General features: G+C 41.1%; 1 protein-coding gene across 3 annotated transcripts in view; it reads left to right on the top strand.

The window, feature by feature from the left end:
* The window catches only part of LOC131234476 (magnesium transporter MRS2-F-like), an 80,610-nt gene extending 57,708 nt beyond the window's left edge, over positions 1-22,902 (top strand). For all 3 annotated transcript variants that reach the window (XM_058231385.1, XM_058231387.1, XM_058231384.1), the window contains one exon: positions 22,450-22,902. In XM_058231385.1, coding sequence (XP_058087368.1) covers positions 22,450-22,728 — 279 coding nt within the window. In that variant the 3' untranslated portion in view covers positions 22,729-22,902. The remainder of the gene's footprint in view (positions 1-22,449) is intronic.
* Positions 22,903-23,992: the final 1,090 nt, after the last annotated feature.

Raw genomic sequence — 23,992 nt, 5'->3', positions numbered from 1 at the left:
AACATCCACATAAAGTACGATTCACCAAATGCTTACTCATACAGACATTTTTACAAACACTTAGACTACACGTTCCAACATACACAACGTATGTTAGTTATACTACGTATTAGGGCAAATCCTTTCGCCAAGGAGTTGTCGCATATACAACAATCATATATCCACGACAATTAATCATGGCAAGCACAAATCCAAATGCCATACTCATTCAGACATTTTCACAAACACTTAAGCTACACGCTCCAACATACACAACGTATATTGGCCTTAGTATGTATTAGGGCAAATCCTTTCGCCAAGGAGCTGTCATATATACAACAAGCACATAACCACTATAGATAATCATGGCAAGCACAAATCCAAATTCCATGACAATACAAATATCTCTACATCCACATGAAATACACTACACTCAATATAGTTCGTATATATACGTAAAGCGAAATAGACATCGTATTTAGCATGTGAAATGGCACCCATGGCAGTTATAAATCATTAACTGGCATTGAAAGCCTTGAAAACCATAACCTAAACATTTATAGTCCACACCTTATGCCGGTAAACGCGTAACAAATTCAGTTTAGACACTAAGTCTTTGTCAACAGTAGAATGACAACCTATAGCATGAAATAGGTTAGCTACTTTATTACTTACACTATTGAAAACCCTAAAACAGATTAGGCTTAAGTTTTCTTACCCAAGTACGGAGTTGAAATCGCCGGAAAAGCGATACAGGTGTGGTGGTTAAGCACGTGGAGTGATGGAATTGAATCCCAGGAAGAAACGCCGACTCCCTCTCTCACTTTCTCTCTCTTTCCTTCTCTTTTCTCTCTTCTCTCTGTCTTAGGGTTTTCCAAATTCGTATAGAATGAGAGAGAGAGGGTTTAAGGCACTTATATAGGCCCAGAACTGATGGGAATGGCCCCAGGGCCATGGTGTACTTAGGTTATAGCCAAATAATGGCTGTTTCAGTCCAACGGAGCACTTCTGGGGGCCCCTTTTCTGCGTGCAGTCGGACTTAAGCTCCCTGACATTGGATCTAGGTCGAGTTAAGTTTTCAGTCCGATCGGATTTACAGATCGACCATGGCGGACCAGTTTCAGTTCAATGGTCACCAGTGCTCGATCAGGGCCACAAGTGTACTGACATGTATTGGAAATTTTTCCTGATCCAAGGGTGTAATTGGGTCATATTTCGATGGTCTGAATCCTTAGATTTGGCCTGCAAGTGAAACGACTCAATTCACTTAAGTCTCAGTTCATTTCCTAAAGATATTCGCGTTTCTCACACACTTTGATCCGAGCTCAAGTTGTACGTTTCTAGATACAATTAGGACTTGATTTCCGAGGTGGTTGTCAAGTCCAGCAAGGCGGTTATAACCGTATAGTTTCGCGGTAATCGGACTTTCGACGTGCGGTCCAGGTCCGATACGGAGTTTCAAAGTGCTCCTAAGAGCAACTGGGTTTTGAGATGGATCTTAAGTTTTAAGGTAATGTAGCGTTAACGATTCTACACATTTTGGGTCTTGCAGATCATATTTAAAGTGATTAGTGGTAATTTCACAGGTACTCTAGTTTAGCACTAGCTAATTCTCGTCTAATTTCTAAAGGATTTGGTCCTGAGTGATTCTGCCTGAGGTGGTACTCGGGTCTTTGTACGGATTTTTCCGAGACGTTACATATTATCAATCTAAACTATTCATTCATTCACACAACTAGCAACAAGTCATAGTCCACGAATCACGCCGATCGGATAAATAACAACAAAATACCAAAAAATAAATATCCCGACTCGCGGATTGGATATATTCTAAAAAATACAAAAATATTTTTCAGTAAAAGCCAATCTCAATTGCAATTGTTAAACCGCGGAATAAAGGGAATTCACTGTGAAGTGAATGGAATTGATTGTGAAATGCATGGAATTGACGGCGAAGTGAATAGAATTGACCGCGAAGTGAAGGGATTTCATTGCGAAGTGAATGGAATTGACCACGAAGTGAAGGAAATTGATTGCGAAGTGAATGGAATTGACCAGGAAATAAATGGAATTCACCGCGAAGTAAAGGGAATTTACCGCGAAATGCATGGAATTGATTGCAAAGTAAATCGAATTGACCACAAAGTGAATGGAATTGACCGCGAAATGCATGGAATTGACCATGAAGTGAATGGAATTCACCGCGAAGTGAAGGAATTTGACCATGAAGTGAAGGATGTGAATGGAATTTACCGCGAAATGAATGGAATTCACCACGAAGTGAAGGGAATTGACCATGAAATGCATGGAATTGACCGCGAAGTGAAGGCAATTCACCGTGAAGTAAATCGAATTGACCGCGAAGTGAATGGAGCGAATGGAATTAACCGCGAAATGTATAGAATTGACCGGGAAGTGAATGGAATTCACGTGAAGTGAAGGAATTTGACTGTGAAGTGAAGGAAGTGAATGGAATTGACCGCGAAATGAATGGAATTCACCGCGAAATGCTGGAATTGACCGCGAAGTGAAGGCAATTGACCGCGAAGTGAATAGAGTGAATGGAATTGACTGTGAAGTGAATGCAATTCACCACGAAGTAAATCGAATTGACCGCGAAGTGAATGGAATTGGCTACGAAATGCATGGAATTGACTGCGAAATGCATGGAATCGACCACGAAGTGAAGGGAATTCAACCCGAAGTGAAGGGAATTGAGATATTATCAACATCTCCAAACCTTTTAAATAACATGGGGTGACCTATCATCAATCTAAACTATTCATTCATTCACACAACTAGCAGCAAGTCATAGTCCACGAATCATGCCGATTGGATAAATAACAACAAAATACCAAAAAATAAATATCCCGACTCGCGGATTGGATATATTCCACATTGCGAAATAGTGGATTGGATATATTCTAAAAAAAATACAAAAATATTTTTCAGTAAAAGCCAATCTCAATTGCAATTGTTAAACCGCGGAATAAAGGGAATTCACTGCGAAGTGAATGGAATTGATCGTGAAATGCATGGAATTGACGGCGAAGTGAATAGAATTGACCACGAAGTGAAGGGATTTCACTGCGAAGTGAATGGAATTGACCGCGAAGTGAATGGAATTCACCGTGAAATGAATGGAATTCACCGTGAAGTGAAACAATTTGACCATGAAGTGAAGGAAGTGAATGAAATTGACTGGGAAATGAATGGAATTCACCGCGAAGTAAAGGGAATTTACCGCGAAATGTATGGAATTGACTGCGAAGTAAATCAAATTGACTGCGAAGTGAATGGAATTGACCGTGAAATGCATGGAATTGACCGTGAAGTGAATGGAATTCACCGCGTAGTGAAGGAATTTGATCGCAAAGTGAAGGAAGTGAGTAGAATTGACCGCAAAATGAATGGAATTCACCGCGAAGTGAAGGGAATTGATTGCAAAGTAAATGGAATTGACTGCGAAATGCATGGAATTGACCGCGAAGTGGAGGCAATTCACTGCGAAGTAAATCGAATTGACCGCGAAGTGAATAGAATTGACTGCAAAATGTATGGAATTGACCGTGAAGTGAATGGAATTCACCATAAAGTGAATGAATTTGACCGCGAAGTGAAGGGAATTCACTGCAAAATTAAGAAATTTGACCGCGAAGTGAAGGAAGTGAATGGAATTGATAGCGAAATGCATGGAATTGACAGCGAAGTGAATGGAATTCACCGAGCAGTGAAGGGATTTCACTGCGAAGTGAATGGAATTGATCGCGAAGTGAAGGAAATTGACCGCGAAGTGAATAAAGTGAGTGGAATTGACCGCAAAATGAATGGAATTTACCGCGATTGATCACGAAGTGAAGGGAATTCATCATGAAGTGAAGGAATTTGACTGTCAAGTGAAGGAAGTGAATGGAATTGACCGCGAAATGAATGAAATTCACCGCAAAGTGAATAGAATTCACCACAAACTGAGTGGAATTGACCACGAAATGCATGGACTTGACCACGAAGTGAAGGCAATTCACCGCGAAGTAAATCGAATTGACCGCGAAGTGAATAGAGTGAATGGAATTGACCGTAAAATGCATGGAATTGACCGTGAAGTGAATGGAATTCATCGCAAAGTGAAGGAATTTGACCGTGAAGTGAAGGAAGTGAATGGAATTGATCGTGAAATGAATGAAATTGACCGCTAATTGAAGGGAATTGACCGCGAAATGAAGGCAATTCACCGCGAAGTAAATTGAATTGACTGTGAAGTGAATGGAGTGAATAGAATTGACTGTGAAATGCATGGAATTGACCGTAAAGTGAATGGAATTCACCGCAAAGTGAATGAAATTGATCGCGAAGTGAAGAGAATTCATCGCGAAGTTAAGGAAGTGAATGGAATTGACTGCGAAATGCATCGAATTGACCGCGAAGTGAAAGGACTTCACCGCAAAGTGAATGGAATTGACCATGAAGTGAATGAAGTTAATTGAATTAACCGTGAAATGAATGGAATTCACTGCGATTAACTGCGAAGTGAAGGGAATTCACCGTGAAGTGAAGGAATTAGACCGTGAAGTGAAGGATGTGAATGGAATTGACCGAAAAATTAATGGAATTCACCACGAAGTGAAGGGAATTCACCGCCAAATGCATGGAATTGACCACAAAGTAAATCGAATTGACCGCGAAGTGAATAGAATTGACCGAAAAATGCATGGAATTGACCGCGAAGTGAATGGAATTCACCGCGAAGTGAAGGAATTTGACCGTGAAGTGAATGGAATTGACCACGAAATGAATGGAATTCACCGTGAAGTGCAGGGAATTCACCGCAAAGTGAATGGAATTCACCATGAAGTGAAGGGAATTCACCGCGAAGTGAATGGCATTGACTGTGAAATGCATGGAATTGACCGCCAAGTGAAGGCAATTCACTGCAAAGTAAATCAAATTGACCGCGAAGTGAATGGAATTGACCGTAAAATGCATGGAATTGACCATGAAGTGAATGGAATTCACCGTAAAGTGAATGAAATTGACTGCGAAGTGAAGGAAATTCACCGCGTAATGAAGGAATTTGACCGCGAAGTGATGGAAGTGAATGGAATTGACCGGGAAATGAATGAAATTCACCGCGCTGCGAAGTGAATGGAATTGACCATGAAATCCATGGAATTGACCGCAATGTGAAGGCAATTCACCGCGAAGTAAATAGAATTGACCACGAAGTGAATGAATTTGACCGTGAAGTAAAGGAAGTGAATGGAATTGACTACGAAGTAAAGGGAATTGACCATGAAGTGAATGGAATTGACCGCGAAGTGAAGGCAATTCACCGCGAAGTAAATCGAATTGATCGTGAGTGAATGGAATTGACCACGAAATGCATGGAATTGACTGTGAAGTGAATGGAATTCACCACGAAGTGAAAGAAGTGAATGGAATTGACCGCGAAATGAATTGAATTCACCACGACGTAAATGGAATTGACCGCGAAGTGAAGGCAATTCACCACGAAGTAAATCAAATTAACCATAAAGTGAATGGAATTGAGCGTGAAATGCATGGAATTGTCGTGAAGTGAATGGAATTCACGGTAAAGTGAATGAAATTAACCGCGAAGTGAAGAAAATTCACCATGAAATGAAGGAATTTGACCGCGAAGTGAAGGAAATTCACCACGAAATGAAGGAATTTGACCGCAAAGTGTAGGAAGTGAATGGAATTGACTAAGAAATGAATGAAATTCATCGCGAAGTGAAGGGAATTCACCGCGAAGTGAATAGAATTGACCACGAAATGCATGGAATTGACCGCGAAGTGAAGGTGATTCACCGCAAAGTAAATCGAATTGATCACGAAGTGAATGGAGTGAATGAAATTGACCGCGAAATGCATGGAATTGACCGTGAAGTGAATGGAATTCACCGCGAAGTGAAGGAATTTGACCATGAAGTGAAGGAAGTGAATGGAATTGACCGCGAAATGAATGGATTTCACCGCGAAGTGAAGGGAATTCACCGCGAAGTGAATGGAATTCACCGTGAAATGCATGAAATTCACCGCGAAGTGAAGGCAATTCACTGCGAAGTAAATCAAATTGACCACAAAGTGAATAGAGTGAATGGAATTGACCAGGAAATGCATGGAATTGACCGTGAAGTGAATGGAATTCACTGCGAAGTGAAGGAATTTTACCATGAAGTGAAGGAAGTGAATGGAATTGACCGCGAAGTGAAGGGAATTGACCGCGAATTGTATGGAATTGACCGTGAAGTGAAGGCAATTCACCGCGAAGTAAATTGAATTGACCGCGAAGTGAATGGAGTGAATGGAATTGACCGCGAAATGCATGGAATTGACCATGAATGAATGGAATTCACCGTGAAGTGAAGGAAGTGAATGGAATTGACCGTGAAATGAATGAAATTCACCACGAAGTGAAAGGAATTCACTGCAAAGTGAATGGAATTTACCGCGAAATGCATGGAATTGACCGTGAAGTGAATGGAATTCACCGCAAAGTGAAGGGAATTCACCACGAAGTGAATGGAATTGACCACGAAATGCATGGGATTGACCGTGAAGTGAATGGAATTCAGCACAAAGTGAAGGAATTTGACCGTAAAGTGAAGGAAGTTAATGGAATTCACCGCAAAGTGAAGGGAATTGACCGCGAAGTGAAGGCAATTCACTGCAAAGTAAATCGAATTGATCGTGAAGTGAATGGATTTGACTGCGAAATGCATGAAATTGACCGTGAAGTGAATGGAATTCACCACGAAGTGAAGGAAGTGAATGGAATTGACTGCGAAATGAATTGGATTCACCGCGAAGTGAAGGGAATTCACCACAAAGTAAATGGAATTGACCGCGAACTGCATGGAATTGATCGCAAAGTGAAGGCAATTCACCGCAAAGTAAATCGAATTAACCACTAAGTGAATGGAATTGAGCCCAAAATGCATGGAATTGACCGTGAAGTGAATGGAATTCACCGTAAAGTGAAGGAAATTCACCACGAAATGAAGGAATTTGACCGCGAAGAGTAGGAAGTGAATGGAATTGATCGGGAAATGAATGAAATTCATCACGAAGTGAAGGGAATTCACCGCGAAGTGAATGGAATTGACCATGAAATGCATGGAATTGACTTGAAGTAAATCGAATTGATCGCGAAGTGAATGGAGTTGACCGCAAAATGCATGGAATTGATGGTGAAGTGAATGGAATTCACTGCAAAGTGAAGGAAGTGAATGGACTTGACCGCAAAATGAATGGAATTCACCGCGAAGTGAAGGGAATTCACAGCGAAGTGAGTGGAATTGACCTCGAATTGCATGGAAGTGACCACGAAGTGAAGGTAATTCACCTCGAAGTAAATCGAATTGACCGTGAAGTGAATGGAATTGACTGCGAAATGCATGGAATTGACCGTGAATGAATGGAATTCACCACGAAGTGAAGGAAGTGAATGGAATCCATCGCGAAGTGGAGGGAATTCACCGCGAAGTGAATAGAATTGACCGTGAAATGCATGGAATTGACCGTGAAGTGAATGGAATTCACCGCAAAGTGAAGGAAATTCACCGCGAAGTGAATGGAATTGACCACGAAATGCATGGAATTAACCGTGAAGTGAATGGAATTCACCGCGAAGTGAAGGAATTTGACTGTGAAGTGAAGGAAGTGATAGAAATTGACCGTGAAATGAATGGAATTCACCACTAAGTGAAGGGAATTCACCGCGAAGTGAATGGAATTAACCGCGAAGTGAAGGCAATTCACCGCGAAGTAAATCGAATTGACCGTGAAGTGAATAGAGTAAATGGAATTGACCGCGAAATGCATGGAATTGACCGTGAAGTGAATGGAATCCACCACAAAGTGAATGAAATTGATTGCGAAGTGAAGGAAGTTAATGGAATTGACCGGGAAATGAATGGAATTCACTGCGAAGTGAAGGGAATTCACCGCGAAGTGAATGGAATTGACCATGAAATGCATGGAATTGACCGCAAAGTAAATCGAATTGACTGCGAAGTGAATGGAGTGAATGGAATTGACCGCGAAGTGAAGGCAATTCACTGCGAAGTAAATCGAATTGACCGTGAAGTGAATGGAGTGAATGGAATTGATCGCGAAATGCATGGAATTGACCATGAAGTGAATGAAATTCACTGCAAAGTGAAGGAAGTGAATGGAATTGACCGGGAAATAAATGGAATTCACCGCGAACTAAAGGGAATTCACCGCGAAGTCAATGGAATTGAGTGCGAAATGCATGGAATTGACTGCGAAGTGAAGGCAATTCACCCCGAAGTAAATCGAATTGACCGCGAAGTGAATGGAGCGAATGGAATTGACCGCGAAATGCATGGAATTGACATGAAGTGAATGGAATTGACAGCAAAATGAAGGAATTTGATCGCGAAGTGAAGGAAGTGAATGGAATTGACTTGGAAATGAATGGAATTCACCGTGAAGTTAAGGGAATTAATCGCAAAGTGAAGGAAATTCACCGCGAAGTGAAGGAATTTGACCGTGAAGTGAAGTGAATGGAATTGATCAGGAAATGAATGGAATTCACAGTGAAGTGAATGGAATTCACCGCGAAGTGAAGGAATTGACCGCGAAATGCATGGAATTGACCGTGAAGTGAATGGAATTGACCGCGAAGTGAAGGAAATTCACCGCAAAGTGAAGGACTTTGACCACGAAGTGAATGAAGTGAATTGATTTGACCGCGAAATGCATGGAATTGACCCCGAAGTGAAGGGAATTGACCACAAAGTGAATGGAATTGACTGCGAATTGGATGGAATTCACCGCGAAATGCATTGAATTCACCGCGAATTGAAGGCAATTCACCGTGAAGTGAAGGGAATTCACCGTGAAGTAAATGAAGTGAATGGAATTGACCATAAAGTGATCGGAATTGACCACGAAGTGAAGGGAATTCACCGCGAAGTGAAGGAATTTAACCGCGAAGTGAAGGAAATTCACCGCGAAGTGAAGGACTTTGACCACGAAGTGAAGGAAATTGACCGCGGAGTAGATGAAATTAAGTAATACACAAACAAATCACCATTCATAATGAAATTACTATTAAGAAGACGTCATTTACTACAAATTTATGACAAAATATACAAGATATCATTTACATCATTTTACCCTAAGTGTTTTACAAGACATCATTTACAACAAATGACAACATTTCACAAAATTTTTCCATTTCTCTCATCCCTAAGACAAATATATCATCTTTTGTGGACACTCAGGAAATCATAGGCTATTGAGTTCCTAAAGATGGTAGTGAATTTCTGCAAGTCTGTCCTTGACAAAATTCGATCGCTGCACAAAATGTCAATATATTTTATGACAAATATGCCACAATCATATCCGTTCGTCTTGCTTTGGTATAGAAGTATCTTCTTTGACCATCCAAGCCTTCCCATCCAACGCAGACATATCTCCTGCAGCTGGAATATTATAGGCAAGCCCTCCTTCATCAGCTCGATATGTTCCCTGTATCGACTGAGTGCCCTCGAATATAAATAGTCGAGAATGACGATTTCTCGGTCTTGAGGGTGGATGACCATGAGGTACCAATGACTGTTAGCGTGATTGATTGGTACGTATCCCTGTCCATGTTTGACAAGATAAAATATCATTATAAAAAATTATAGAAATTGGTACACCCAACGTTAATAACTTGTAATGACATCATTACCTGTTCATACTGCCACATGGGCTTCTGCCCTTCTTGAGGTTTAACAATGACGTTCATAGTGAGCTTCTGTAATTGTAATGTTGCATGCTCTTCGTCGCTGCTAATGTCCCGATACATTCTCAATGTCAACATTTGCAGGTCAAGACATGGCTATTACAGATAAAATACCAAATTAGAACATATATCATATAAACAAATAACATAATAACCATAATCCAATTCATATAGTTACCAGAAAAATGTGGGGCAGAACTTGCAGTCCTGAGTATATAAAGTAGGAAATGAACTGTGCCTTCTCTCCAAGAAATCAACGTACTTTTCAATAGCCTAATCAATAAAGATGGCGAATTAAGCTCTAGTCTAATATAAGAGTTGAATACACATGGATGTATGTATGTGAATTATTTTCCATGCTATCAACCTATGCATCTTTCTCCCATATGGTCCTAAACCAAATAAAATCCACTGAATCTTTGTTTGCCTTGGCCCAACTATCCAATTCATGCAGTTCCCCCTCAGATATAACCCTAAATGGATCAATCTTGGCCTAGAAGGGTATCAGAGAAGTACAAAATTCTTTCAGTTTCTCAGAGTCGGCGGCGTTGCTTGGAGTTATTTGAATGGAAGAGATGGATGTGAATGGAGAATGATTATAGACAGACGGCTTCATGACCCTTTAGTTCTCCTCTTATAGACTGGAATGAACAGCAGTGATTTCTCACATACATTAACGTCTAACGCATCCGAGTGTTGAACCTCCACCTCTCCGTTCCCCCATTCTCTTTCTTCCAATTCCTCATCCTCCTTCTCAAACTCTTCGTTCTCCTTCTCTAACTCCTCCTTTCAAAACTGCGTCTTCTCTATAAGAAACGCCTTCATCTGCTTCTTCAACTCCACCTTACCCTCCTCCAACTCTTCTTTCTCCTTCTTCAATACCTCATTTTTAATCCTCAATTCTTCCTTCTCCCTTATTAACATTTTCCTTTCCATCTTCAAAATCGCCCTCTCATTCAACTCTTCCTTTTCTAACCTCAAGGCTTCTTTCTCTTTTAGCATTAGTTCCCTCTCCTTGAGTACTAGTTCTCTCTCCCTCTCCATCAATTCTTCTCTCTTTTAGTATGCGTTTCCTCTCATTGATATTTTTTTCCTTTTGATTCAACTTTTCCTTATCTCTCTCCAACAAAAGCCTATCCGCCTTCAGTTCCTCCCTATCCTCCCTCGACTCTCCTGTCAATTGCAATCTCGCTCCCTCTCCCTCATCACCACTCTCTTCCTCTCCCCCTTCTTCTCCATCTCCCTCATCCTCTCCCTCGGTCTCTCCCTCTCCTTGTCCCTCTCTCTCTTCCATATCTTCACCATCATCATCTTTAATGCCCTACAAAATGAAGCAATGTATATATCAAATATGTAACATGTCAAAGTAAATATAAAATCTCAACATAAAAGAAGACTTTTATGACATCTTACGTCAGATCTATGATGGACCAAACAAACGACATCCGTCTCTAGCTCCTCAATGGTGGGTTCTAAGATAAGAATTATCTCAGTTTGCAAGAGAACATCCTTCATGTTCATATACAGAAACATATATATTTCAATAAGTGACCACTTAGCTTCATAAAAATTGACTTACATCTTCACTCTCAAGTATTTAATGAATTTTCTTATCCCTCCAACCCTTCCATCATCGATATCGTATGAATCTTGAAATTTGAGAGGGAACGTATGAAATGATACATTCTCGGAGGGCCAGTACTCTCTCAAGGGCCCATATCTATTACGATGAAATGGCAAGATGATCTTAAATAAATATAGTTTCGTATAAACTATAAATTAAAATAGACAAGAAAAGAATCCTTATTTATAGGGAAAATATGCAGTCGTTGACATTGTAGTGAAACCCATGTGATGCCATCAACGCACTCTCGATCCCTTCAGTCATCGTTTGGAAGGTCAAACTACCCCAAGGGTAGATATTAAAGTCCTTCAACGAGTCAACAAGGTCGATATACTCTGTACAGTACATAATATTCATGTCGGTTCCCCTAACAAACCACTCTACGCATAATATTAAGACTACTTTCATGTCATCTTCGTGCTTATTGTTACCAACTATCTTATTAAACACCTCCTGTACGTGTTTCTTTAAGATATGATATTCCTTGAAGTATTTCTCTCTTATTGACTTCTTGGAACGATAGATATTGGGTATGGAGAGGTCATTAGTCTTCAGACCTATTATTAGGGTGAAGTCTATCTCCGAAAATTTTAAACAGTTCCCCTATATCTCGAATACAAGATTACCTCTGTATCTCTCAATAAGTAAGTGAAACAAAGCTCCTATAAACCTAAATGATGTAATGTGTAGTAAAAATGAGAATGTGGACTGCCTAAATATATTTAATCTACTGTCATTCTTCTCCAAACCACTCTTCACGATATCAAACCACCATGTCAATGAACATCTACATGACAAGTACGGAACTGTAGCACCAAATCTCTTACGCATGGGTTTGTCATCTGCAAGGATGAATTAGAAATTATATCAACAATAACATTCAATATTTAATGAAGCATAATGTAAAAGTTAACTTGTAGTAGTGAAAAATCATAAAGTATAGTGTTAGTTTGCCGAGTCGGTGGTCATTTTTGGCAAATTCCAAATGAAAGTGCAAGACTTATAAGTGAATTTCCACAAGTTTTAGGCCTATTTTACTCATTTATCAGTCAATTTCAAGAATTTGTAAGTAAATTTCTGCAAGTTCTCGGTCAAAAAGATGTCAATTTCAAGCAGTTATCGGTCATTTTGACGAATTCTAAGTCAAAGTGGCCGACTCATAAGTGAAATTCAACAAGTCTGCGGCCATTTTACTCAGTTATCGATCAATTTTTTGAGTTATATTTTACATTTTGGCCCGAGAACGTCATGAAATTGACTGCGAACTGACTAAAATTCACCACGAAATCACTTCAATTGACCACGAACTAACTAAAAATGACCAGGAACTAAGTTAAATTGAACATGAACTGATTGAAATTGACCACGGGCTGACAGAAATTCACCGGCCACTGAGTTAAATTGACAGTGAACTAATTGTGTTTAACCGCGGACTAAGTGAAATTGATCGGGGACTAAGTGAAATTGATTGGGGACTGTGAAATTGACCGATAACTACTTCAAATTAACATTTTGAATTGAGTTAAATTGACCGCGAACATCATGGAATTAACCAAGAACTGAGTTAAATTAACCACGGACATCGTGAAATTGACCGTGAACATTATGAAATTGACCGCGAACTTAGTGAAATTGACTGCAAACTAGCTTAAGTTAGAGAAATTGATAGCGAAGTGAGTTAAAATAACTGCGAACTAAGTTAGATTGACAGGTAAGTGAGTGTCAAGCAACTATCGGTCAATTTCACACAATTATCGGTCAATTTCAAGTGGTTATCGGTCAATTTCACGCAGTTCTCGGTCAAGATGTCAATTTCTTGCAGTTGTGAATCGAATTTCACTTAATCCTCAGTCAATTCCATTCACTTCGCGGTAGATTTAACTCAGTTCGCAGTCATTCTAACTCAGTTCGTGATCATTTTAACTTAGGGCGTGTTTGGCCGAACCGATCCCATGGGATTAGGTGGGATGGAATGATTTTTAAGGTAATGATGGTGGTGTCAGTGTTTGTCTGTTGATCCTATGGGTTTGGGATAGCCCATGGGATATCGAGCAGGGTGTTTGGATGGTCACAAATGGATGGGTTTGCATCTCTACTACTTCTCATGGTGTGCCCCACTCACTACTTTATAGCTGCCTCAAAACAACTTCATGGCTGAATGTAGGTGAAAATGATGGAGGGAGTAGATATCTCATTGATATCTTGGTGGGCCCTATACAGTGGTGAAAACCTATATCTCGGGATTGGCGGAATCCAGGCACTGTTTACGAGGGTGCGATGGAATGGTTTTTATCCCACCGTCCCAAACAGAAAAGGGGATGGGATGTAAATAGTATAACCCTCGTAAAATGTCGTTATCCCATATCCGGCGCCCGGCCAAACATGCCCTTAGTGCGCGGTCAATTCCATTCACTTCGCGGTAGATTTAACTCATTTCGCGATCATTTTAACTTAGTGCACGGTCAATTCCATTCACTTATGGTAGCTTTAACTCAGTTTGCGGTCATTTTAACTTAGTGTGCGGTTAATTCCATTCACTTCGCGGTAGATTTAACTCAGTTCGTGGTCATGTTAACTTAGTCCGCGATTAATTCCATTCACTTCGCGGTAGATTTAACTCAATTCACGGTCAACAAAAATTAGTTCGCAGTCAATTTAACTCAGTGGGTCCTCGGTCTATTAACTCAATGGGTCCTCGGTCTCTTTCACTCGGTCTTCATTCAGTTTCACATCGGTCTTCGTTCTTTGTTTCAAAAACCCTCAATGTGGGCCATTTGAGCATTGAATTTGCTCATTTATTGGGACATGTCATACCATTCAATGTTTTTTTTTTAAAAAGTGGATTGTGGACCGTGCGGATATATCATATAAAATACAGTGGGGTTCACAAAAAGAAAGTAGAGATTTCAAATATACCTGCCATTCAAAGCTTCTTTGATGGGAGGAGCATTTTTGTCCTATCTTGGGTTCACAAAAGTCGAAAATGACGTGTGTGTGACGAGTGTATACTTGACCAGATAAAGGAACACCGAAAATGAGGGTTTTACTACTAAGGTGGACAATCACAAAAGGGGAGAGAAAAATTAGTAAAATAAGGGTTTTACTGCTAGGGTGGACAGTTACAAAGGGGGGAGAAGTAATCGGAAAATGGGATTTTTCTGCTAGGATGAAGGATCATGAAGAGGAAAGAAGAATCAGTGAAATTTTTGAAGGAGATACGACCTTCAGCTTTCGAAGGTGCATCTCTTGGAGCAGGGGCATTTTGGACTTGTGAAAAGTCGTTCGTACAGCAGGGGAGTATTCTTGGAAGGTAAGAATGGGAGGGCTTAGTAAGGTGCGTGGCTCATAAGTGAGTCGTACAGTAGGAAAAAGCTCCTATAATATTGTTGAAAGTATAATGACAAAATTTATGTTGCGTGTGGTGATAGAGGAAAGCTATAAATTAACAGGATAATAGATACAACATCAGTTAAAGTTTATCATTCTATGCTATTATCAAGCATTCAACAGAAGGCACCTCGTGTAGCAATTTTCCTATATTTGTTAGACTACATTCCATAGTTCAAAAGATGAAAAACTCGATATCCAGCCAGGTCAGGTAGATTCAAAGAGATGACTGAATCTTTATTTAACTCTACTCAATAAAATTAATTAAGTGATGTTTAAGTTAATAACGAGTATTTAAAACAAGGGCAAGCATTTAAATGAGGAAACCAAATAGATTCACAATCTTGTTGTCTTGGTAGAGCATGGTTTGACACTCACCTGAGGTTATGGGCTTGATCTCCATGCCTTTTGACTTTTTTATATTATTAGAATGATAGTCTGGCTGCTGAGTGACTCGGCCAAGTCATGTCGAGTGACATTTAGTCAGACAAGTTTTTGTGCCAACTCCATGAGTCTTATTGAGACTCGACTAAGTCCGATTAGTTAGGAAGTTTACATTAAACTCGGCTCGAAATCTGGCCAAGTTGAGTTGACCCACGTGATGGGGATTTCTCCTTATGGCTCGATTGGTCGAGAGCTTCACTCGATTGGTTGAGGGTGCTGGTCGATAAGTCGAGTGGCACTCGACTCAAAGTCCAGCGAGCTTTTGGTTTCGGAACTCCGAGGTGCTTAACTAGTCGAGGGAGGATTGCGGAAATTTGAGGCGGTTTCGCAAGAGGTGGGAAAGGGAGTTGCCTAAACTATAAATAGGGGTTCCTAGGGCTTTTCTAGGTAATGCAAGGGAGTTTCCTAAAGCTTTGCAAGGGTTTGCTAAAGGGCTTAGGGCCATCAAAGGTGTGTGTGAGAGAGAGAGAGGAAGCTTGTGGAAGCGAGGTTCTACTCGTAGAGGTGATCTACTATGCACTCAACATTTCAACGCTTCTACGTCCTCGTGATCAGTGAGATCTTTCCGTTTTTCTTATTCTCTTATTGTTTATCCACTCTTGCATGAGTGAAGAAGGTTTGATCCAAGCGATGTGTGCTTGTGATCGGTTGTAACGTTCTACTTTATATTGGATTGTTGCTCTGGACTAGGTCCTATGATTTTTACCTCTTTGAGGATTTTCTACGTAAAAATCTCTTGTGTCGTGTGGTTTGTGCTTTGATTTATTTCATTGCTTTATTATCCCATAATTCTGGTGTTATTTGGGAGGCTAGATCCTAAGGTTTTGTGCAAGGGCCCCAACAAAGTGGTATCAGAGAGTTCAGATTGGTTGAACGGAGTGAGATCGGTTCTAAATTATAGAAGATGGCTCATCAAGGATTATCAGCCTCAATGGTTCTAACTGGACCACATAGAAGGCTAAGATGAGGACTTGCTTTATTGCAAGGACTTGTATTCTCCAATTCAAGACATATCAGCAAAGTCTAAGGATATGTCAGATGATGATTGGAAGAAGTTGGACCGGAAGGCGGTGGGGTTTATTAGACAATGGCTGGACGATTTCGTATTCTACCATGTGTCTACGGAGACCTTAGCAGCTAGCTTATGACTGAAATTGTAAGGGTTGTATGAGAGGAAGACAGCCGGCAATAAAAATTTTCTGATAAGATAACTTGTGAATCTCAAGTTCAAAGACAGTGGTTCTGTGGCTGAGCACATGAATGAAGTCAGCAGTAAATTGAATCAGCTCTTCGCTATGAAGATGGTCCTGGACGATGAATTACAGGCTTTATTATTGCTTAACTCATTGCCTGATAGTTGGGAGACATTGGTGGTGCCTCTGAGTAACTCCGCTCCAGACGGAAAGGTATCCATGGAACAGGTAACTAGTTATCTCTTTAGTGAGGAGACAAGGAGGAAGTCTCAGGAGTCTACTCAGTAAGAGGCCCTTGTGATACAAGATCAAGGGAGAGGAAAGAAAAGAAAGGACAGGAAGGCCCGAGATAAATCAAGAGGCAAGATGAGTACTAAGAAGGATGTTGAATGATGGAATGATGGCAAGAATAGCCATTACAAGCATGAATGTCATAAGAAAAGTGACAAGAAAGGAAAAGGAAAGGACAGGGAAGATGAATCAGATTCCATTGCAGTCGCTTCATATGGTGACGTTGCAGTTATTCTTTTAGCAGATCACGATGTTTGTCTCACGACTACGATTCAGGACACCGACTGGGTGATAGACTCGGGAGCCTCGTTTCATGTGACTCCACACAGGGACTTCTTCACAAGCTACAAGTCAGGTGACTTGGGGACTGTGAAAATGAAAAATTCTAGCATATCGAAAATCGTAGGAGTCGGTGATATTTGTATGAAGACCAATGTGGGCTGCACATTAGTTCTCAGGGATGTGAGGCACATTCCAGACTTTTGCCTCAACTTGATGTTGACGAGAAGGTTAGATGATGAAGGCTATGAAAGTCGGTTTGCTTGTGGGCGCTGGAAGCTCATCAAGGGTTCGTTGATCGCAGCCAGAGGAAAGAAGTGTTGCACCCTTTACAAGGCAAGTGTCAGTGTGTGTAAGGGTGGGTTAAGCACAGCGGAAGATTCAGCTATTGACATGTGGTACAGGCGTCTAGACCATATGAGTGAAAAAAGGCTTCAGGTATTAGCGAGGAAGCGGCTCCTTCCAGACGTGACAAGTATACCTCTCAAAACCTGTATTGATTGTTTATTAGGGAAACAACATAGAGTTTCATTTGTTAGATCTACTTCTCATGTTAATAAAGTGCATGCATTAGATTTGGTTTATTCTGATGTTTGTGGTCCTATGAGGACAAAAACCTTGGGTGGGGTATTGTATTTTATCACTTTTATAGATGATGCATCTAGGAGGGTTTAGGTTTATGCTTTGAAATCCAAGGACGGGGTCTTTGGTGTGTTTAAATTGTTTCATGCTATGGTCGAGAGAAAGACAGATAGATCATTAAAGTGCATCCGCACTGACAATGGTGGTGAATACATTGGTGACTTTCGTGAGTATTGTAAGTCTCTGGGTAAACGGCATGAACGGACAGTTCCCAAGATCCCCCAGCATAATGGTGTGGCTGAGCGAATGAATTGCACCATTGTAGAGAGAATCAGATGCATGTTATCCCATGTGAAGTTGCTCAAGACGTTCTGGGGAGAAGTAATGCACACAGCAGTGTATTTGATAAACAGGTCTTCATTAGCCCCGTTGAATGGACAAGTACCTGAGAAGGTGTGGACTGGACAAGATCCATCGTACAATCATCTCAGGGTGTTTGGATGCAGGGCATCCGTTCACGTACCAAAGGACGAGAGGTCCAAGCTCGATATGAAGATCAGGCAATGTGTGTTCTTAGGGTACAGTGATGAAAAATTCGGCTACAGATTATGGGATCCGACTAAGAAGAAGCTCATCAAGAGCAGAGATGTGGTTTTCTTGTAAAACTAATGTATTGAAGACATTTGTAAGCCAAAAAAGATGCAGCCTAGTTCAGAAGAGCTAGAGGATATGGATCTGGTTACTCCTCCTGCGGTGCCTGATGACTGAGGAGTACAGTAAGGTACAGAGGAAGAGGAAGTTCCTATAGAAAATGGATCGGGGGAGCAGCCCCCACCTGATCCACCTGTTGAGCCACAGGTGAGGAGGTCATTTAGGGACAGACAACTGTTCAAGAGGTACTCGCCGCATGAGTACATTATGCTCATTGATGGGGGAGAGCCAAAAGATTATTCTGAGGCCCTAGCCGACAAGCATAAGGGGGAGTGGTTGAAAGCTATGTAAGAGAAGATGGAATCTTTGCATAAGAACCACACCTATGATATGGTGAAATTACCTAAGGACAAGAAAGCTTTGAGCAACAAGTGGGTGTTCAGAAAGAAGATTAAGCAGGAGAATTCACAAACGAAGTTCAAGGCCAGACTTGTCGTGAAAGGGTTTGGTCAGAAGAAATGTATACACTTCGAGGAGATATTCTCACTAGTGGTGAAGATGACATCCATACGGGTGTTACTTGGGTTAGCGGCTAGCATAGATATGAAGATAGAGCAGTTGGATGTTAAAACTGTCTTTCTCTATGGTGAATTGGAAGAAGAGATCTACATGCACCAACCAAAAGGGTTCGAAGTTAAGGGCAAAGAGCATATGGTGTGTAGGTTAAAGAAGAACTTATATGGGGCTGAAACAAGCTCCACGCGCGTGTGTTCACTCGTTCATGTTAAAGCATGGATATGACAGAACAGAGTCGGACCACTACGTGTTCACGCACAAATTCTCATATGGTGATTTCTTAGTTGTACTATTATACGTTGATGGCATGCTCATCATGAGAAAAGACATCAAGAAGATTGATAGGCTGAAACAGGAGTTGGGTAAGTCATTCGCGATGAAAGACTTGGGCCCAACTAAGCAGATCCTAGGAATGGAGATAACCCGTGATAAAAGCAGTAGGAAGCTTTGGCTGTCACAAGAGCGGTATATTGAGAAAGTCTTAGAGCGGTTCAATATGAATGCAGCGAAGCCGGTTAGTACTCCACTAGATGGTCACTTTAGATTGAGCGACAGGCAGTATCCCAAGACGATGACAGAGGTGGATGAGATGTAAAAGATACCCTATGCGTCAGCTGTGGGAAGTTTGATGTATGCTATGGTGTGTACGTACCCAGGCATAGCATATGCGGTTGGTATTGTCAGCCAATATCTTGACAATCCTGGCAAAGAGCATTGAGCAGCGGTGAAATGGATACTGCGGTATTTAAGAGGCTCATTCAGGTTGAGTCTATGCTATGGTGAGGGAAAACCTGTGTTAGAGGGCTACACAAATGCAAATATGACAGGTGACATAGACTCCAAGAAGTCTATATCGGGGTTCATGTTCACGTTTGCAGGGGGGGCGGTCTCTTGACAGATCAAGCTATAGAAGGTCGTAGCATTGTCGACAACAGAGGCCGAGTACATTGCGGTCACAGAAGCATGTAAAGAGATGCTTTCGATGAAGAGGTTCCTATAGGAACTTAGCCTGAAGCAGGAGCAGCACGTGGTCTATTGTGATTGTCAAAGTGCTATACACTTGAGCAAGAATCCAAGTCAACACTCTAAGTCGAAGTACATAGAGATTCGGTATCACTTTATCAGGGATACTTTAGAACAGAAGGTGTTACAGCTTGAGAAGGTTCACATGGACGACAATGGGTCAGACATGATGACCAAGGCTTTGCTCAAGGGCAAGTTTGAGGTTTGTAGAAACCGGGCTGGCTTGAAGAATGTGGATTCCTTCTGAGTCGATAAGGGGGGGATTTGATGGGGATTTCTCCTCATGGCTCGACCGGTCGAGAGCTTCACTCAACTGGTCGAGGGTGTTGGTCGACCAGTTGAATGGCGCTCAACTTAAAGTCCAACGAGCTTTTAGTTTCGGAACTCCGAGGTGCTCGACCAGTCGAGGGAGGTGCTCAATCGGTTGAGTGGGCGGCTCGGCAGGTCGAGGACCCTGCTCAACTAGTCGAGGTTACGGAGATTTGAGTCCAGATTTTGTGCGGACTGCGAAAATTTGAGGCAGTTTCGCAAGAGGTGCGAAAGGGAGTTGCCTAAACTATAAATAGGGGTTCTTAGGGCTTTTCTAGGTAATGCAAGGGAGTTTCCTAAAGCTTTGCAAAGATTTGCTAAAGGGTTTAGGGCTATCAAAGGTGTGTGTGTGTGTGTGTGTGTGAGAGAGAGAGAGAGAGAGAGAGAGAGAGAGAGAGCTTGTAGAAGGGAGGTTCTGCTCGTAGAGGTGATCTACTGTGCACTCGACATTTCAGCGCTTCTACGTCCTCGTGATCGGTGAGATCTCTCCGTTTTTCTTATTCTCTTATTGTTTATCCACTCTTGCGTGACTGAAAAAGGTTTGATCTAAGCGGTATGTGCTTGTAATCGGTTGTAATGTTCTACTTCATAATGGATTGTTGCTCTGGATTAGGTCTCGTGATTTTTAACCCTTTGAGGGTTTTCCACGTAAAAATCTCTTGTGTCGTGTAGTTTGTACTTTGATTTATTTTATTATTTTATTATCCCATACTTTTGGTATTATTTGGGAGGCTAGATCCTAAGGTTTTGTGCAAGGCCCCCAACACCACGGAGTTTTAAAACTATCCCATTCTTCAGTAAGTGAGACACTCCTTCGATGTTGCTATCCCATCATTGGAGAAAGGTTTAAAGGCATTGGATTTTGGACCGATAAGAAGAAGTCGTCCAAAATCTTTGATCGTTCAAGATGTTCCAGGAATGATATATTAACCATTTAATGCACAAATACTTAAGGTGTCATATGTTACGGGACTGCTGGTGTTCTTGCCTGCACTTAGACTGTTAGCAGCATCTCATGCCTATGTTCTATTCACCAAAAAACATGATGGTTTTTAAGAGAACAAACCAACAGGACAAATTTGGATATATGTGGGTTACCTTAGCATCTGAAAGCTAGAAAGAAAAGTCCCACTCTTTGCAAAGTTCCACAACATTGATTGGAAAATCATCAAGGAATGGTGAGGTGTAGGGTGGCTCTAATGGCATTAGTTGTGATGGAGAAGTGTAGCAGAGAGGGGTAGCAGTGGTACAGGATCAGAGAGGGTGGCTGTGGTGCAGTGGGGGAGCAAAAAGAAATGGCCTGTCTTTGTTTTTAATTTTCTTTTGTTTTCTAATAATAAGGGTATTTTTGGTCAATTAAGTTTTTGGATGATGTTATGAATTATCATGCGCTGATGCATCAAGACACATACCCATACTAGTAGGGCCCATGATTTGGTGGTTCAGATTTTAGACTATTTACCTGATGGGTCTCAAAATGGGTGGGGATACCCAAAATTATTCCATATTGGAAGATCCTAGCCACTAGTATTTGGCCCTTTTTCTCCTGATTGTTGCTGCGTTGTTTCTTAGCTATCTGTAATCTGCTAATCAAGGGGCATCTTCGAATCTGGGTGACTTTTGGGGAATCCACATTCACAGGGAGGCCCATCAGATCAATAACTTGGAATGTCAAACCATGGGCCCCACTTGCAGAGACGTGCAGATCAGGAAACTGTAAACTTCCTTATGCATCAGGAATCTATAATTCCTCTTCAATACGCTACTCCAGCATGCCATCCTAGAACTGCCATCTAAGCCATGCATTCCATCCTAAAAGGATCTTTTTCATCATCTGTTCTATTGGATCATTTAATATGGGTATGGTATTGGTTTTTCTAACTGTCCATGATTAAATTTCCATGTATATGATAAGTAGGATCGTTATCTTGATGTCATGCTTGGAGTTGGCCTATTCAGGAGGTAAACGTAGATTGAATGGTCTGGTTAATTATGGGGCACAGTCACAGTGCAGTAGATGGTGTTATTATTCCTCAAAGGGACAATCTATATTGAATCAGGAACATCCAATGGATGGACTGCCTCTTGAATGGACCATAAACCCAAACACCACATAAACTGTTGAATCAACATTCAGAAGTTTATTGACTTCTAATGGGTGTACATTTTGGACAAAGCCTTATCAATGAGAAGAACTATACATTATATGGTCCAGATGAACGAACATATGGCCCGATGAATCATCAACATGGTGTATTTATTTATTTCTCTTATTCGATCACATGACTGTGATTACTACTATTCACATTTCCTCCTCTCTTTTAATGAAGCTGCGGGAGTACGTGGACGACACCGAGGATTATGTAAACCTCACGTTGGATGACAAACAGAATAAGCTCCTGCAGATGGCAGTGATGATCAATACAGCCATCGTGGTACTAACCTTGGCCGATATTACGATGGCCGTATTGAGCATGAACATCCAAATCAAAATATTTGACGCTACACAACCACAATTCGTCGAGATGGCCTTCGGGATTGTAGGCTGCTGTGTCGTTCTATACATCATAGCCATTGGATTGGGAAAGAAAACAGGATTGTTGGGATGATGCAAATACTCCTGGTGGGCCACAGGTGAATCTTTCTTGCTTTGTTCGTTTGTTCTCTGATTGGATGTTGGACTAAGAGACTTTGATGATGTGTGAAAAAAACATTGATGCTTTGTTAAATATACTAAAATCCACTGTTAACCTTCAGCAAACAAGGCATTGTTAAAAAATAAATGGTCAGGATTGTCCTGGTGGGTTGATCTTTTGCATCATGAGGTATGAGCCATCACCTTATGCCCACTGGATGAACGGTCCAAATCGCCAAGGGTCTCCCATGTACATTTGAGATCCAAGAACTGCAATTAGTGATCCAAAATCACAATGGTCTTCAATCGTACAGTGGTCCATCAATATACAAATTGTGTGGCCCGCTTCAGGTGGGTTAACCGACAAACAGTTACATTGATATGATTATCTAAATGGCTGATCGGGCAACATCTAACGGATGGTTAAGATGGAAATTGTCAATGTTCCATATTCAAAAAACAAATGTCCATAAATCATTGGCTAGGATCATAAAATCAGTCTGATATTCCAGTAATGACCTTGTTAAGCAGTGGAGCCATATTTGGTAGCGCCACTCAACCGGTCGAGTCTTTGCTCGACTCAAAGTCCAGCAATGAATATTGATTTTTGGCCCGTGATGCTCGACCGGTCGAGGTCCTTGCTTGACCAGTCAAGGAGCCTGCTCGACTAGTCGAGGGTACGCAAAAGCTTACGCGGATTTCACATGAACTGCGAAAATTTGAGGCGGTTTCGCAAGGGTGCGAAAGGGAAGTTGCCTAAACTATAAATAGGGATTCCTAGGGTTATTTTAGGGTATAAGAAAGGGTTTTCTAAGCTAGGCTAAGAGTTATCATTGTGCATGGGAGCATCAAAAGGTTAGTATATTGCTTGTAATTTTAATTTTTCTTCATAGTGAAAGTTTACATCCGTGGGTTTTATCCTTGTTGGGGTTTTTCCACGTATATCTTGTCTTGTAGTTTGTTTGGAATGCTTTGATTCTACTTCTAGATTATATTTCTTCTTATTTATCTTTTGTGGGTGAGACCGAAGATTGGATCTCAGTTCACTAGCGTTGTTGGCATGCTGCGCAACAACTGGTATCAAAGTTATTGGTTTAGTTCAAGTGGGAGCGATAACAGAAGAACGGAAGACTAGAATTGAGAAGTTTGATGGTTCAAACTTTGCCTTCTATAAGATGCAGATGGTGGATTATCTGTATCAGAAGGACCTCTATATTCCTCTAGGAAGAAAAGAGAAG

The sequence above is a fragment of the Magnolia sinica genome, chromosome 19 (genome assembly GCF_029962835.1).
Source record: "Magnolia sinica isolate HGM2019 chromosome 19, MsV1, whole genome shotgun sequence".
Lineage (NCBI taxonomy): Eukaryota > Viridiplantae > Streptophyta > Magnoliopsida > Magnoliales > Magnoliaceae > Magnolia > Magnolia sinica.
Note: the sequence above shows the minus strand (reverse complement) of the source record. Positions and strands in the feature narration are given on the sequence as shown.